The following is a 16,906-nucleotide window of genomic DNA, read 5'->3' on the forward strand; positions in this document are numbered from 1 at the left end:
TTTGTTTGTTTTTTGTTATTTTTAGAGACAGGGTCTTGCTGTGTTGCCCAGGCTGGAGTGCAGTGGCTATTCACACTATCATAGCTCACTGCAGCCTTGAACTCCTGGTCCAAGTGATCCTCTTCCCTCAACCCCCTGAGTAGCTGGGACTACAGGTGTGCACCACCACACCCAGCTCAAAATCCATCTATCTTTGATAAACAGAAGGCTATCGCTGCCTTAAACAACATCTCTTAGTTGTACCTGTTTTTGAACTTTATATAAATCTAATCATATTGTATGTATCTTGTGTTCTGCTCCTCCTTTTCCTAGAGGGGAAACTGCTTGTTCATAGAGGGATTATTTGTATTTTTAGATTAACTTGCGTCACCAGATGTTTATTAGCAAGTTTTTATACAAATAAGTCTTTGATGAAGAAAAGAAGGAAGGAATCAACAAGATGTTTGTACTTAGTGAAAATATACTGGGTTTCACTAGTTGGTGCATACAAGGTTTTTGTTGTTTTAAGGATCTTGGGTAGAGTGGAGAGCTCTCTGATTTTGAAAAGAAGAACAAAAGCAGCATCTAGCAGATATTTCTCACTTTAAATGGCTGTTTAGTATCTTTTGAACACTCTTCCTAAGCTTTGGGTATTTCCGACATTCTGAGTCCTGCTCTCCCAGCCTCCCTTTTAGGGATGGCCCAGGCACATGCCCTAGACCCTGCCAGTGGGACAGACCCACACAGGTCTACCAGTGGGAAGAAAGTAGCAGGAGGAAGCTCTTGAATAATCTTTGCTGATTCTCAACACATCACTCACTGTAAAACTTAGACACAATATTTTAAAAAGGAAACAAGATGATTTTTGCTTTTAGATAACTTTTGGTTTAGTAATTTGTTTGATATTTGGGTAGTAAGGAATTTGACCTCACCCAAAGAGAGGCCTGGTCTTTGTCTTGGCTCCTAGCTGGTAACCTCTAAACATTTGGAATTTCCCAAGTGATAGAAGTATCTTTGTTATTCATGGTGGGCTCCTCAGATCACATCTGATAGTTTATGCTAACAAGATGACTCGTGGAGGGCCCCTGAGCCCAGACTCTGGGAGGGCGCAGCTGTAGAGACTGACTTCAGCTAGTTATACAGTTATTCCATCAGTAATGAAACCTCAATAAGAACTGGACGCTGAAGCTCCAGTGAGCTCCCTGGGTTGGCAGTACTCCACGCATATCGTCAAACATCAATGCCAGGAGGATAACGTGTCCTGAGGATGATGGAATCTTCAAGTTTGGAACCCTCATGGACTCCTCCCTACGTCTCTTCCTTTGGCTGGTTCTAAATTGTGTCTTTTCCCTGTAATAAATTTAATTATGAATATAATTGCTCTCAGTGAGTTCTGTGAGTCTTTCCAGCAAATTATTGAACCCAAGTGTGGTTTTGGGAAACCTCTGAACTTGCAGTTGTTGTCAAGAGCCTTGGCAGTCTTGGCCAGCTAGGGGACTGTACGCTAACCTCACCATATAGCTCCCTCTGGGTGGTGCCCCAAAAAGAAGTAATTGTGCCTGCCATCAGTGTCTGCAAAAATATCTTGTTTTTCTCTATTTCTCGTTTTACTCTTCTTCTCCTTCTCCTTATTGTCCCTTTTATTTTTCACATCTCTGTTAATACCCCTCGTTTTTTACTGATCCTTCACACCCACCGATGACTCTCACGAGCCTTGGCTCGCGTAACCAGTGACGGTTAAGCATAGAACGATCTCTGACAGATTCTACTGCGAGACGTCTGCATATAGCCTCTGGGGTACCAGAAGAAAGCAAAATGTCTTCAGATATTTGTGGTAAACATTTCCTTCTGCAAGGAATCATAAAAATGAAGACATGATATTTGTAAAAACTGGACAGATTTAAAAGAAAAGCCTGCCCTGGTTGAACCGTAGTTCAGTAGAAGCCCTCTGTAGATATTTTATCTCAAAAATTTTAAATATGTATATTTCCTATATAAAACTAACTTTGGTTTGGATCCTTGCTGTGAAATAAAAAAATGTTTTGAATTATTATTTGATAAGAACAGGAAACAAAATCCACATAGAACATTTATTGCTCGATTTGCAGGTTAGAGACGATTTGTGAAATGAGTGACTTGGAAGATGATGAGACCCCCCAGCTTTCTGCCCAGACCTTAGCAGCTCTCCAGGAGTTTTATGCTGAACAAAAGCAACGCACCGACCTGGGTGGGGATGATAAATACAACATCGGAGTAATAGAAGAGAACTGGGTAAGTAAATGCATTCCATATCCAGCAGAAAACACTGATGTGGAAGCTACTCAGCCAGTGTTGTTCTGCATCCCACCTGATACCGAAATCTCTGTCACTTGTCACTTGTGATCTGATAATCTCTGTGGGGAACTAAGAAAGCAGTCCCTGAGCATTTTAGGACAGTATAAACTGAGAGCTCCCTGGTTCTCACGATCAGGCTGCTTGGTGATCAGAGGAGGGGGGCCTTTTGGATAGGGGGGTGATGTGTTGTTATGTCCAACACAAACTTGTTCTTCATTCTTGGATAGAGAGATACCCTATTAGCTTTTATGGGCCTGGAAATCCTACTGGAAAGAGAAAAACATATCATTGTCATAAATGGTGGAAGGGTACTTAAACATGTAATGAAAAATTGATGAGGGAGTTTTTAAGAAAATATTAATAGTTTTTGGTGTATAAATATATACTTAGTTGTGTTTTATAGCCCAAATAAAAACAGAAGTTAAAAAAGAAAAAAATGAGGGAAACTCCTAACATAAACTGAAACCTAAAAATTTAAATTTTTAAATGAAGATACTTGAGAAACAGACAAGCCTCAAATGTTGTCTGTGGCTGCCCCTTGGTAGTAGGTCTGTCTTCATCCCTTTGCCATTGGAAGGAAGCTTTTATCCTTTACATTTTGTGTCCAGTTTGGATGGCTCAGTTATATACATTTTTTCTGTTTACCCTCTGTTTAAAACTAACTGTGATAAAAATGTGGCCAGATATTTCAAGGGATTTTTGGAAGAAAGTAAGTGGGTATTAGATGGTCTGTGAACAGCAGAGTAAACTGCCACCCTGGCTGAGAACTGTGGCAGAGACGAGAGCCCTTCTTCCAGTGGGGGACACGGAGACTCTGGGTTCCAAACTCAGAGCCTGTTGAAAACACAGGGTAAAAGTGGCACGTGGGCTGATTTTGTGTGATTAATTAGAGGGTGGCCTGCTACCATAGTTGGGCCAGTTGGTATCTTACCCTCCTAATCTTATCCAGATGTCAAACAAAGCATGGGAGGTACGCGCCTCCAGGCCAAATCTCAGAGGATTTCTCACTAAACAAACTGGAGAATCTGCTTTGGGAATGCCCTAATTTGGGTAGGAAATATGGAAAGAGACACAGAGTAGAATCTAAGATAGCTCCAGAGCTCTGCCACAGACAAAGAGAAAGGGGAAAAGGCAGTTTCATTTAGGAAGGAACCACACAAAATTCCTCCATACTCAGAGTAAAGCTCTCCCTATTTGATCAGATTTTAGCTAGTTGAGATATAATTCACATACAGTTCACCTTTTTAAAGTGTATTATTCAGTGGTTTTTAGTCAGTTTACAGATAGGTGCAGTCATCACCATTAGAACATTTTCACTGCCTCACAAAGACCTTATCCCCTTTAGTTGTCACCTCCCAATTCCACAATTCCCCCAACCCCTGGCAACCACTAATGAACTTTTTGTCTCTATGGATGTGCCACTTCTGGTTGTTTCCTATAAATGGAATCATATAGTACATGATCTTTTGTGTCTGTTTTCTTTCACTTAGCATAATGTTTCCAGTAGTCATCCATGTTTAGCATGTATCAGCACCTCATTCCTTTTTATGAGTGAATAATATTCCATTGTTCAGTATACTCCATTTTGTCTGTCCCTCCATCAGTTGATAGGCATTTGAGTTGTTTCCACTCTGAGCACGTTTTTAAAGTGAGAATCCCGTGTGCACTTCCCGTGCGGCAGGCTGCCTCTGCCCTGTCACTCAGTGGGCAGAGGCCAGTTGGAGAAATGAGTCTATACTATTACAGAGGAAAACCAAGCTATTTTTTCATTAAAATCATCCTTAATTTGTAAATATGATTAGATAATCAAGGATCACTAGAAGTTTTTAAAAAATCATCAATCAGCATGAAACAGAAGGAGCAAGATGAAAAACAAACAACTTGCCCTGAGGGAAAAACAAGTAATTCCAGGAAACACACCTGAGGTAAAGATGAGGCCGTGGAAAGTAGCACAGTCTGGATTTTGCTGTTCGCATCCTGTGGTGCCATTTAACATGTTCTTCCATCCTCTGTGTTTATAATTCTGTTCATTGCTAGTTGAATCTAGAAGCTTAATCAGATTCAAGTTTGATTTTTTTTGGCAAGACTAATATAAAGGTTGGGATATATTCTTCCATCAGGAGAAACATTGACTGTAAGTCATCCTTATGTGATGTTAGCAGCCATTGAGACTCAATGCATAGATTCCATTAATCCATTAGGGGCTTGTATTAATTTAAAATAATTTCAAAGAAATATTAATTTTCAAAAGAAAATTTCTTAAATATATGCATGCTGACATAGTAGATATAAAAGAACAAAGTTTATGCCAATTCTAAAAATGATAGCAACCCATTCCTCTGTTACAGCAATTGAGCCAGTTTTGGTATAGTCAGGAAACTGCTTTGCGCCTTGCACAGGAAGCCATTGCTGCTGCTGGAGAAGGTGGCAGGTGAGATTCAAATTTTATTTCTCTTTTTGTCTTCTAATCCAAAGTAATATTTTGAATGTCCTTCCTAGGTGAGAGACGGTTTGCAAGAAGTCTGAACTATACTGTGAAAAAATTATCGACCCTGGTTTGCAGCACATGACAAATTAAGACCCACTTCAACACTGAGTCCAGGGACCCCTCAGAGATCTATTCCTTGTAGGGCTTCTCATCTCTGTTCTTTATTGTAACATTTTGTAACCTGTTTCTTACCTTTATACTTCTGGAGTTTGCTTTAAAAGAGAAAATCTTAATGTTTGACTTTTCTGAAGTTTTAAGAATATAGATTTCTTTTTTTTTTGAGACAGAGTCTCACTCTACTGCCCTGAGTAGAGTGCCGTGGCGTCAGCCTAGCTCACAGCAACCTCAAACTCCTGGGCTCAAGCGATCCTCCTGCTTCAGCCTCCCCAGTAGCTGGGACTACAGGCATGTGCCACCATGCCCAGCTAATTTTTTTTTTCCTATATATTTTTAGTTGTCCATCTAATTTTTTTCTATTTTTAGTAGAGACGGGGTCTCGCTCTTGCTCAGGCTGGTCTCGAACTCCTGAGCTCAAACAATCCGTCCACCTCGGCCTCCTAGAGTGCTAGGATTACAGGCGTGAGCCACCGCGCCCGGCATATGGGTTTCTTTTTTATTAGTTTGGTTGTTATTTTTATCAAAACTTTGCATGCATATAATTTAAATTGTTTATAACAGATTTATTCAAAAAAATCCATTTCTAATTTCCCCCATAACTGCCCCCACTTTCATCTCCCTTTCAATTCATTCCTTGGTATTTACAGTCAGATTTCCAAATAACATGTTGATAGTGTTACTTCTTGATTTGTCACTTTTCGACATTATTTCTTGACTTCTCACCATAGAGAATGAGGATTTAGCTCTTTGATCCTATGCTGTTACCACATGATATGCATGCTTTCTGTGTACCCTACAGAGTTATTAATATATTTTAATTTTGGTTATAACAGGATTTATATTGTTATGACTACATAAGTGTTCTTTACAGTTGAGCTTTTTCATTCTCCTTCCTGTACAACTTTTCATTTTTCCTGAAAAAATAATTCTCTTATTTTTTATGTATTCTATATCCGTATCACTAATTAATCCCCAAATTCTGTGTCTAAATCTCCTATCAGTAAGTTAAACCACTTCAACTTCTTGAAAAAAATTACTCCCAGGGCTTTGCAACCTGTTCCAGTTGCACTGGTTGCTCTCTAGCTTTGCTCAGCTCTTAGCTTGGTATCTCCCTTCACCAATGTGCTCCCTTTTACCTCTCTCCTTCTAGACTCCCTGTTTCCCGAACCTGATTCCTAGTTTATAGCCTTGTGATGGAGGCGCACATCCTCTTATAGCTTCCATAGAAAAGGTACAAGGGATTGAACATTCATGTCTGCAAATGCTTTTGTCCTACCCTTACTCTTGACTGTGATAGTTTTGTTGGATAGCTCGTTCCAGGTTTTGAAGGCATAGCTCCATTGTCTCCAGGCTTTCATAGGTGCTAGTAAGAAGTCCAGTGTCATTCTGATTTCTTGTAGGAAACCTGCTTTTGCATCTCTGCCTACTGCAAGTTTAGGATTTTCTCTCAAGCCCCAGTATTCAATGTGTCCTGGTGTGGAGCTTTCATCTACTATCCCGGGCACTGGGGAGCCCTTCATCCTCATCATTCATGTCCTTCAGTTTGAGAAAATTATCTTAAATTAGTTCTTTGATTTCTTTGCCCACTGTTTTTTTCTATTCCTCTTTCTGGAACTTCTATTATTTGAATATTGGACCTGATCTTCTAATTTTCTTCTTTTTCTATCTATTGCCTCTTTACCCTACTTTCTGGTGAATTCCTCAACTTTATCATCTAAATTTTCTACTGAGTTTACCGTGTCTGTTACCATATTTGTAATTGTCTATAGCTCTTTTTTGGTCTCTGAATATTTATTATTGTATCTTGTTCATTCTTCTGAGGATATTATAGGATCTTTTAAACAGTTTTCTTCTCCCTGCATAGTCTCTGCTTTCTGTTTATTTAATATTAGATATTTATCTAAGGTGTGTTCCTTGTCTGCTGACCCCCAGCTCTCCATTCATATTTACAGGGGGAGCACTCAAAAGCTGGAAGCATGGACACATGGGTGGGCTTATCTACTTTGGTCCCTACAGTTGGAGGGTCTGGATGAGCTATCTCCTGGGGAGCCCTCAGTGTCAATATGTTCCTTATCAGCATACAGAGGGCAGCTTTGGTCTTTTTAAAGTGGCTACAAATGATTTCATTGTGACAGATTTACCATAGTCAACTCAATAATTCAATTATTTAGGTTATGTCTAGCTTTTTCAGCAGCTAGTTTTAAGAGTTAACTCTTGGAACACTACCCATTCATAAAACCGTGGACTGCCTGTAATGAAACAGATTTTTAATTTCCTTATACAAAAAAGAAGCATAAATTCAAAATAGCTTGTCTGCAGTGAAACCCCATTTTAATGTATCTTTTTGGAAACTGGAGTAATTTGAGGTTTGTCTTTCAACATCATGAGTATTACAAAATGACTTCAAAATATTAAGTTGGGACTAAAAGCATTTGAATTACCTATTAAAGGCCCAACATGAAAATAAAAGGTAAATTTAGGCTTTGGGCTAACTACATCTAACTTTTGTTATAATGTGTTCCTGATGTTTCACATTTTTTACTATAAAAAGCACATTTATCCTTTCATACCTCAAAATTATGAGTTGTAGATTTTTAAATACCAAATTCTTTAAACTATAACTTTTTTTACCCAAAATTTACTGTCACATTAGTTTACACTATTATTTCCTTTAAGAAAATCTGAACACTAGGACCTATTTTTTGGGGGGGGAGGTGAAATAGTTATTTAACGCCATGAGCTATCTATTAAAGCTCTTTCATGAGTGTGTTCGTTTTGTCTTCTAGAATAGCATGTGTGAGTGCCCCCAGCGTGTACCAGAAACTCAGAGAGCTGCACAGAGAAGACTTTTCAATATACATCTTCGAATATGACAAAAGATTTGCCATGTATGGAGAGGAATTTATCTTCTATGATTACAATAATCCATTGGATTTACCTAAAAAAATTGCTGCACATAGTTTTGACATCGTAATAGCGGATCCTCCCTATCTTTCTGAGGAATGTCTCAGAAAAACGTCAGAAACCATCAAGTACCTGACTCGGGGCAAGATTCTGCTGTGCACTGGTAGGTGCCACATTTCATGTCTCACAAAAGCCAGTGACAGTGGATGTACAAGTCTTTGGTTTCAAGAGTTGGAAGAAATTTGAAACTCAAGTTCTGGGCCAGGTGCAGTGGCTCACACCTGTAACCCCAGCACTTGGGGAGGCGGGAGGATCACTTGAGGCCAGGAATTTGTGACCAGTCTGGGCAACACAGTAAGACCCTATCCCTACAAAAAATAAGAAAAATTAGCTGCACGTGGTGGTGTGTACTCCTGAGTCCCAGCCACTCAGGAGGCTGAGGCGGGAGGATCGTTTGAGCCCAGGAGTTCAAGGTTACCGTGAGCTGCGATTGTGCCACTGCACTCCAGCCTGGGTGACGGGGAGACTCTGTCTCAAAAAAAACCCTCAAATCCTGAATCACCACTTTCTATGTGACCCTAAACGAGTTATTTAACCTCTCTGTTCCCAGTTTCCTTATCTGTAAATTAGAACTGATAATACTACCTGTCTCTGAGGGTTGTGGAGAATTCAGCGACACAATACACATTAAGTACTCATCTCAGGGTCTGGCGCATAGTGACTGCTGGATGAGTGTTAGCCATTACTTTTAATTAATCATCATCATCATCGTCATCAGCAGTAGTAGTATGTGATCCAGCCTCTCTACTCGATAAAAGAGAAATTTGGAATCTACAGAGTTGGAGTGAGTTGCCTAAGATTATAGAGCTAGACATTAGATGACGTTTGTTGAAGTAGAAGAGTCTGAGATTGATATACTTTCTTAAGGTGACCATAGTAAAATTCAGTATAGTAAAATTTGGGAACTAAAACATTCCCACCCAGTCTCTCGACTTCTGGGCACCCTGGGAGTCCAGGCCCACAGGTGCTGTTCCCGGTCCTAGGCCTGGGCTCTCAGGGCCACACTTCTCTCCCAGCACCCAGCTCCAAGCAGGGGTGAGCTGCAGGGAGTCTGTCCTTTGGTGTTATGGAATTGGCTATTTGGTCAAGAATGCTACTCTTTGATCACACAAATATAGTAATTTATTTAATGCTTATTAATTCAACTGCTTACTAACACAGGCAGCGCTCTGACCTCATGGAGTATACATTTTAGTTTTAGGAGATAGCTTTAAAAAGGTAACAAAACATATCAACGAAGTGCATTCTAATTGTGACAAGCGTCATGAAAGAAACAGAGACTGGCAGGGCTGGTGCAGTGAGTCTTGAGGGGCTTCGAGCCAGCCCAGGCACAGGGCTGGGCAAGAGGACCCCCACAGGCGACAATTGGGAGTTGGGGTTTTCTTTTTTAAAGTGCTCAGAGTGTCTCCCAAAAGCGACAGGATCCAATTTGTCTAAAGAAGTTGGTTTTAATTTTGTACGGAAGAGGTTTCATGGGGCAAGTGGGCGCAGGCGCCGCATGGGCTGTGGCAACGTCCAGGTGAGCGACAACAGCAGTCCGGACAAGGTCACGGCAGTAGGAGGGGCAGGCAGGGGATGGATTAAAGAGATGCTTTGGAGATAAAATTGGAAGAGCTCACTGTGCTCTGAGTGTGGGGGAAGAAAGGGCAAGAATTGGGGCTGTCCTGTGTTTCTGGCCCGTGAGGGCTGCCAAGGCCACCTCCTGCCAGGAGACGAGGGGAGCTGGCCGTGTTGGGCCAGGGGTAGAAACTGGAAGCAGTCAGTGAAAAGGTAGCAATGTGTTCGTACCAGTTTGTAAGATTAGGTATTACTGAAGAAGAGGTTCTTGACTGGACATTGGGAAACCCTAGCGTTTAGCAATGATTTTTGCTTTCCTTATGTTCGTTTGTAGGATATAATCTACTTCTAAATTTCTAAGTGTCTCAGTTTTGCAAAAGTAGGAAAATTATTTATTACACAAAAAAGAAATGGAGAAAATAGGTAATTTGCAAAAATGCTGGAGAAGGGACAGTCCCTCCCCCATCCTTCTGGGGCTCTGTCGTCAAGTACTGCTCTCGGGACTTTGGAACCCCCTCTGCGGGGCTGCTTTGGCGCTGAGCTCTCGGCTGGTGACTCACTCTTTGGATTCATTTACTTTGTTCTCCTCAGGTGCCATCATGGAAGAACTGGCGGCAGAACTCCTTGGGGTGAAGATGTGCAAGTTTATCCCAAAACATACCCGAAACTTGGCAAACGCGTTTTGCTGTTACGTGAATTATGAATCTGGGCTAGACTGTGGGCTCTAAATACAGACAGTAACATAACGCAGTAAAGGACCCCTGGCACATTTCTCCTCTGTTCTTATTTTCTTAGTACACTGAAAAGTTACAACCTCCTCCCCTCCCCACCAAACAGGAGCTGTCCCTGGCCTAAGTTTCAAAATAAGGACACAACCTCTCATTATTGTTTCCTTAAGGAGGGCGTCCCTAGAGCTTCTGCCAACCTGAATCCATGGAATTAGAGTTGGAAGAAATCTTAGAACCTGCCTAATCCACTCTCCTCATTTAACGTATGTAAAAACAGAAGAGCAAACAGCTTAGTGGCTTGCCCAAGGCCTCCTGAATTAGACAGGACCTTGGCGTCTGCCTCAGGCCATAGGTTCCCTGAACATGGGCCCCTTCTGCCTGCCTGGCGCAGTCTGGTAGCATCCGAGGGCTCTCGAGGCCGCACCCCCGTCCTGCTCCAGCCCGGCGAGGAGACGCGGCTTGCCTCCATGAGAGGAGCTGGTGTCTGAGTGCCTCTGGCATTCTCCTCCTCTCCCTAGTTCTGGGAGGGCTGAGGGTGACGGGAGGGGAACCCAGGTCCCTGTTCCAAATTGCCTGAGCAGATGACAGTGCCCTCGGTAAACCGCAGCCTAGAGCCAAAGTGGAGTCTCTGTTCGAAGCACGTTCGTCACACACCCACAGCCCGGAGGGCTGCAGCGGCCAGAAGGATGAGCTGTTGATCCACGCAGCTGGGATGGACCTCAAGGAATCGAACTCAGTGAAGAGAATCCCCAAAGATCACACACCGGATGTTTCCAGTTATGACGTTCTCTGAGGAGAACAGGTCAGTGGTTGGTAGCGGTCAGGACGGGCGCAGGGGGAGTTCTCTGGTGCTTGCGTGCTGGTCTGTGTCTTGTCCGTGGCGGTGGTTTCACGCGCCTGCACATGTGGCAGCGTTACACAGAACCACACACATGCAAATGAGCGCGTGTAACACTGGTCAACTTGTGATGGGGTCTGTCAGTTGAACCAGTGTCTGTTTTCTGGTTGTGACATTGCACTATAGTTAGGTCAGATATTACCATCGGGGGAAACTGGGTAAAGGGTACATGAGACCTATCTGTAGTATTTTTCCAATTGCCTGAGAATCTACGATCATTTTAGAATAAAAATTTTCCAAAAAATTAACACCCTCTCTCTGGGAAAGGATTACACTCCCCCACCTCCTATGACTTGCTTTGGCCAACACAGTGTGGAAGGAAGTGGCATATGTCACTTCTCTCTGGCTGTCCAGTGCTCGAGTAGGGCAGGGCTACAGCCCCCCTGCAGGGGACATGGGGGGGTGCAGAAATGACCATGTGCTGTTGGACATCAGAGACGGTGCGCTCATTACTGGGAAAAAACCCAGCCTGTCCTGGCCGGCCCAAGGAGGGCCAGGCACACCCAGCCGTGCTCAGGAAGCCTGGGGGACCTGCCCCTTCCTGCTGTTTCTCAGCCCTCAGCTGTCATACTTCTGAATGACTTTTAGTTTACTTTAAAAATCACTGTTTTTATGAGACATTGATATTTTATCAGTACCATCTGGCACACGTTAAGTATAAATGTCTGTTCTTTAAAAAATAACCCTGACTTTATTATTTCCCTATGAATCGGTTTGCTAAGAATTACTTGGGTCAGTAACAAATTATGTAGAGGAATGCAATGTTTAACTTAGGAATTGCGGGAGAGGAGCAGCCTAGAAATAACAGAGTTGTAGTTGTCCCATAAATCTAGCATTTAGTTGAAGAGAAACGTTATTTCTTCACAGGAGTCAGGGGGAGAAGGTTAACCTTGACGCATATCAAAAATGTACATGAGTCTTAGGCTTACGAAATGAGGAAATTGCGTTTTTGTTTAATAAGCAGCCAAGGTGTTGTTTCGTGGCTTTGGAACCCTGATGTGATTTTGATTTTAGCATATCTGTGTTTGTATATGATCTACTTCTGGATTTCATAAAAGAGCTGCAGCTATACCTCTGCAACCTTTAAAAAAGACTCATCAGGCCCGGTGTGTTCCTTGGGGTCTGTCTAATCAGGCGGGAGGCGCTCAGGGGGCAGTTGCCAGGAGGCCGGGCCAGGCCGATGCCGTCGCTCTGTCTGTGCATCATGAATGCAGGCGTGGAACGAGCTTTCCCTCGCCTCTTACACCTTACCTACAGACTTCAAAGGCGGAAAGAATGTTTTTGTAAACATCTTTGTAAGTCCTTTCTGATTCAGAGAGTTGCAGTGAGAGACAAAGTAGCTTTCACATGAGTGGGAAGGAACAGGATAATTCTGTTTTGCTCACAAAAGCCAGACGTTTCCCTGTAGCTGGGGGGTGGGGGGCGATGGGTGCCTGCATAGCACAAACGGGATGCATGGCGAAGTGTGAAACTGCAGTTCATGCAGGAGTATGTGCTCGTTCCCCTTCCATTCTGTTCTAAGATCAGAGCTGCAGCCAGTTACTAAAAATGGCTGTTCCCCCCCCTTTGGCCTACTAAAAAATGCAGTAAAACAAGAAGTGTGGGTAATTGGCACCTGAACATGGAACTGTTGGTATTTGCAGAATGTGTCTCGATGGCTATTCCCAAATGAGTCCATGTTTACAGAACAAGTATACAATTGAAACACTGTCAGTTGGTTGGAAAAGATCTTCAGTAACCAGCAAAGTACCTCCATTCCAAGGGTTGCCACCCAGTCCTCAACATAGAATTCATTTGACGGAAACTTGCACTTTTCTGGGAGGAGGGGAAGCAGGTCTGAACTGTACCAGGTTGCACCTCTGGAAAGCCTAGGAATGAATGGTGCCCACGCGGGTGGGCCCAGGCCACGTTAACTGCGGCGTGAAGAACTCAGCCTAGTGGGACTGAGGGCAGGGAGATGGCATTGAACTTTGGCTAGCATAGTTTCTCCAATGTGTAAACTTCCCTGTTTGGTAAAACGAGATACCAACACCCCCAGCCCCTCCAAAATCCTTTAGTTTTAATAAGAGAACAAAATTCTGCTCCATGAAATCTTGTTCATTGGAACAGCACCTCCCCAGACTTAGCCGCCACCTCTAATTTCAACATATCTCAAATTGTGGCTGCCTCCAGATTTCATTTTAAACTTTTATACAAAAAGTCACTTCCAAGTGACAGATGCCTGCAATAAACATAACATGAAGGCGGCTTAGCTTGATAGTTATTTTAAATGCAGCTTATAAACGATTGGGGCGATGTGTGTTAGTGCCTACTGCATGCCAGGCACTGTGCTAGGTGCTTTACCAACCTCCACAACCTCGTTTCATAAACAAGGAAAACGCAGCTCATTGAGACAAAGGAATGCAGATTCATAAGGCAGCCCCCAGCATGCGAGCAGCTGGCACACGTAAACCTCTGATTCTGCTCTGGCAGCTTCTGTCTTTTATTCGTTTTAGCTGAAGAAAGAGATGTGTGTTGTTGACAGTTGTCTTGCAAGAGCTCGTTAACTGGAACCAGGGAGGTGCCCAATAGGTATTTGCTAAGTGGATGAATAGACCATTCAGAGAAAAAACACAAATAAAGGCTGCTTTTCTAGCTCATAGAATGGAAAGTTAATTTCTTCATTGAGAATGTGGTACTTTTTAACAGGCTGAGTATAAAGTAATGATTAATACAATAAATAAATTCGTGACATTTTCCCCATGCAAATAGTTTGCTCTCCTGAATGCGCCTTCCTCTGAGCTTGCACTATTTGTATTTGAGGAGTGGCCTGGAAAATGTGACATAATAGCAGCAATGACTGGAACAACATCCACATCACGGGCTTGAAAAGCAGTTTTTCCTTCCGATTTATGTATTTGTTGATTGTTCCTTTAAACCTTCTGTTTTCTGGACAGGAATGTATTCTAGACATACCACCACCGGATGTACCGTTTTTTTCCCCCAGAGGTTGAATGGGGAAGTAAAATTTCCCAAAGTCTGCAGAGCTATTGCTTTCAATTTTGAATTTTTTATTTGGACAACGTGAATTTTACCCAGCGATGTTTTTTATACACAATTTCCGTCAATATTTAGCAGGAGCTGAAAGTTCTCTGAGTGACCCTTCTGTCTGGATCAAACTAAGGCTGATACTGGGTAATGGAAGAAAGGCAACTCTCTCCTTTCTGTGGTAGATGAAGCTTGGGTGTGAAATACATATGAATAAAGGACACTTCTTGGTCTTGGTTGGGGGTATCACAAAAGATCAAAGAGATTGTCATGACTAGTTGATCTTTCTTAGGACCAAATCAAATTCTGATGAACTTAAACCTCAACCGTAAGATGACAAAGTGAAGACTTTAGTTAACGCATTTCCTCTAAAAAATCAGTCCAGCCCATCTAAGCAAAATTCGGAGAGAAATGCACACAACCAGCACATGCTTCACCTATAATTGTTTAATGCTTTAAAAAGAACTTCTAATAATTTTACAAAATAATTGTGTTCAGAGACAGACTTTCAATAAAGAAAAGAGTAAGGACTTAGCTCACACTGCAGTTTGTAGAAAAAGCAGCTGCAGTATTGATCTCTGGAAATTCCAAATTGGCCCACTTTCTCCTCGTATTCGGCCTGATCCCAAAACCCTTACAACCAAGTCATTACTTGCTTGGATTGTTCCTAAGAATTGGCAAAAATGTCACATTCCACCTTTTATCTCACCACCTCTTATTCACAAATTGGCCCCAGTAGCCTTCAAAAGTGAAAAAAACCAAAAACTTGGATTGTGTAAGTTTGAGACCATTTATATACCGATAACTAAAACCAAATTTGAGATTTCTGGAATTCTTAGCCCATTCTGGGATCGTACGAGCTGCCTCTCCAGCCCTTTTGTTCACCTGGTGGCCTCTGAAGACCTTCAGTGGAAACGATCGTAGGTCCCATTCACGTGTGTCCATTTCGGCGTCATCAGCCATGGGCGAGAGGCTGAATCCAGAGACCCAGGCCACAGTGCCAGCTAAAGAGTTTATCGAGAATTCCAACGATGCTTCTAAAAAATTCTACCACAGGAAGTGAAAACTGAATGCTTATAAAATGTTTATATGTCAAGTAAAAAATTTTAATATAGTTGCTCCAAATTGCTACTATAAAAATAGTTTCTGCCCCTATTGAAAACAGTTGACTTAAAAAGTAGGTATAGTTGCTCTACTTAAAAAAAAAATTCTTTAAAAAGCACATACGTCTCTCTCCCTCTCAGAGCGCCCAGTCGTGGGAGCCACGGCCCGCACCCGCCGCGCTGGGAGGCACAGCCGGGTCTGCCGCCAGGAGCGCGGAGGACCGGTCCCGACCGCCTGGCGCGGGCCGCCCTCAGGGTGGCGGTCACTTCCCATCAGCTTCCAACGACTACCCACTTTAGCCTACAAAGCAAGCCAGGACATGCCCGCGTCGGCTGACCCTAACTATCCTAGCTGGAAAGCCAGGCCTGGGTTTGGTGCCCACCCCGCCCTGCCCGGCCGCCGACGCCCTTCGAGACCGAGCACGAGCGCGCTCAGGGGCGGGCCGGCTCGTCGTTGGGGCCGAGCAGGAGCTTGGCGGCCTGCTTGTCCATGCTGGAGTTGATGCTGTCCGCGTCCTTCTCGGGCTCGGGGACGCAGGTGCAGCCCACGGGGACGGTGACGTAGTCCTCGGCGTAGACGGCGCGGCCCCCGGCGCAGGCGGCCGTGCGGCGCAGCACGACGGCGGGCACGTACACCGGCGCGCTGCGGAAGCGGAAGTCCTCCTCCCCGAACAGCCCGGTCAGGCAGCCGCGGCACAGGCAGTAGGCTTCCGGCAGGTACTTGGGGTACCTGGCGGGGTCGTAGGAGATCCTGCGGGAGAGAGCACGCGTTGAGCTCGCGCGTTGGGCCGCTGGGACCCTGCACGCGCAGAACGGCAGCCGCCGAGATTTCTGCTTCTGAGACCAAGAAAACGGGTGGAGTAATGTGTGGAGGTCACGGATTAAAGGGAACGGGGACGAGGGTTGGGCCTGGCGCCCCCACCTACCTCCGACCCTCCTCGGGTGGGCGGCCTTGCGAAGCCCTGATCTAAGCCACCGAACTGCTGGACGTCACACGCGAAGACAGCGCTGTCGGCCGTGCTTGAGCCGCCCCCGAAACTGCTTTCAGAGCCCCTGCCACTCTTGAGTAGACAGATGGCACCTCTGCAGCCTGCGCGTGCATGACAGGTGCCCACCGAACAGCGAGACCCCGTGGGCCTGCGGACCGCAGCTCGCAGCCCCGGCCGCCAGGGAGACAGCGCCACCGCAGAGCCGCCAGCTAAGGCAGCCGCGGGCCCGCGTGCAGAAGGCCACACGTGGCCGAGGCGCCCCAGGGTCCACGTGCCTTCCCCCGCCGAGGGCCGCGGCCGCCCGGGGTACTGGAAGAATGAGCGACGGTCTGAACCCCGTCAGGCTGGGCCTCCTCCCGTCTCCCCGTCCTCGGGTCTGGTGCCAAGAACCGAGGGTCAGCGCCCCCCGCGCCGCCTGCGGCCACCGCGCCAGCAAGTCCTGAGGGCCGGGGGCTCCCTAGGAGGAGGCGACCGCGCCCCAGGCAGGAGGACGCCACCCTCCGCCTCAGCCCCGCAAAGCCAGCGGGCCTTGGGGGAACCCAGGGCCTCGCCCGAGTGGCCCCTTTCTCGTGGGGCTGCATTAATCTGTCCAGTGTGACACGTGCAGTCCTCAGACCATCCTACTTCTCCGCGGCGGAGTCCCACAGACCCTCACATCTGAGTCTCTCCCGCGGCTTCTCCAGCCAGCCAAGCGGCAGACGCACATGTGCAGGCACGTGACA

General features: G+C 44.7%; 2 protein-coding genes across 2 annotated transcripts in view; one reads left to right on the forward strand and one right to left on the reverse strand.

Moving 5' to 3' along the window:
* Positions 1-16,906, forward strand: part of N6AMT2 (N-6 adenine-specific DNA methyltransferase 2 (putative)) — a 25,873-nt gene that overhangs the window by 6,908 nt on the left and 2,059 nt on the right. Inside the window, exons 2-5 of the mRNA XM_012641734.1 lie at positions 2,088-2,250; positions 4,662-4,744; positions 7,705-7,985; positions 10,031-10,969. Coding sequence (XP_012497188.1) covers positions 2,107-2,250; positions 4,662-4,744; positions 7,705-7,985; positions 10,031-10,167 — 645 coding nt within the window. The 5' untranslated portion in view covers positions 2,088-2,106 and the 3' untranslated portion in view covers positions 10,168-10,969. The remainder of the gene's footprint in view (positions 1-2,087; positions 2,251-4,661; positions 4,745-7,704; positions 7,986-10,030; positions 10,970-16,906) is intronic.
* IL17D (interleukin 17D) overlaps positions 15,622-16,906 on the reverse strand; it is a 16,922-nt gene continuing 15,637 nt past the window's right edge. Inside the window, exon 2 of the mRNA XM_012641735.1 lies at positions 15,622-15,946. Within this exon, the coding sequence (XP_012497189.1) occupies positions 15,628-15,946 (319 nt within the window). The 3' untranslated portion in view covers positions 15,622-15,627. The remainder of the gene's footprint in view (positions 15,947-16,906) is intronic.

Source organism: Propithecus coquereli, unplaced genomic scaffold (assembly GCF_000956105.1).
Source record: "Propithecus coquereli isolate 6110/MARCELLA unplaced genomic scaffold, Pcoq_1.0 Scaffold168, whole genome shotgun sequence".
NCBI classification, from domain to species: Eukaryota; Metazoa; Chordata; class Mammalia; order Primates; family Indriidae; genus Propithecus; species Propithecus coquereli.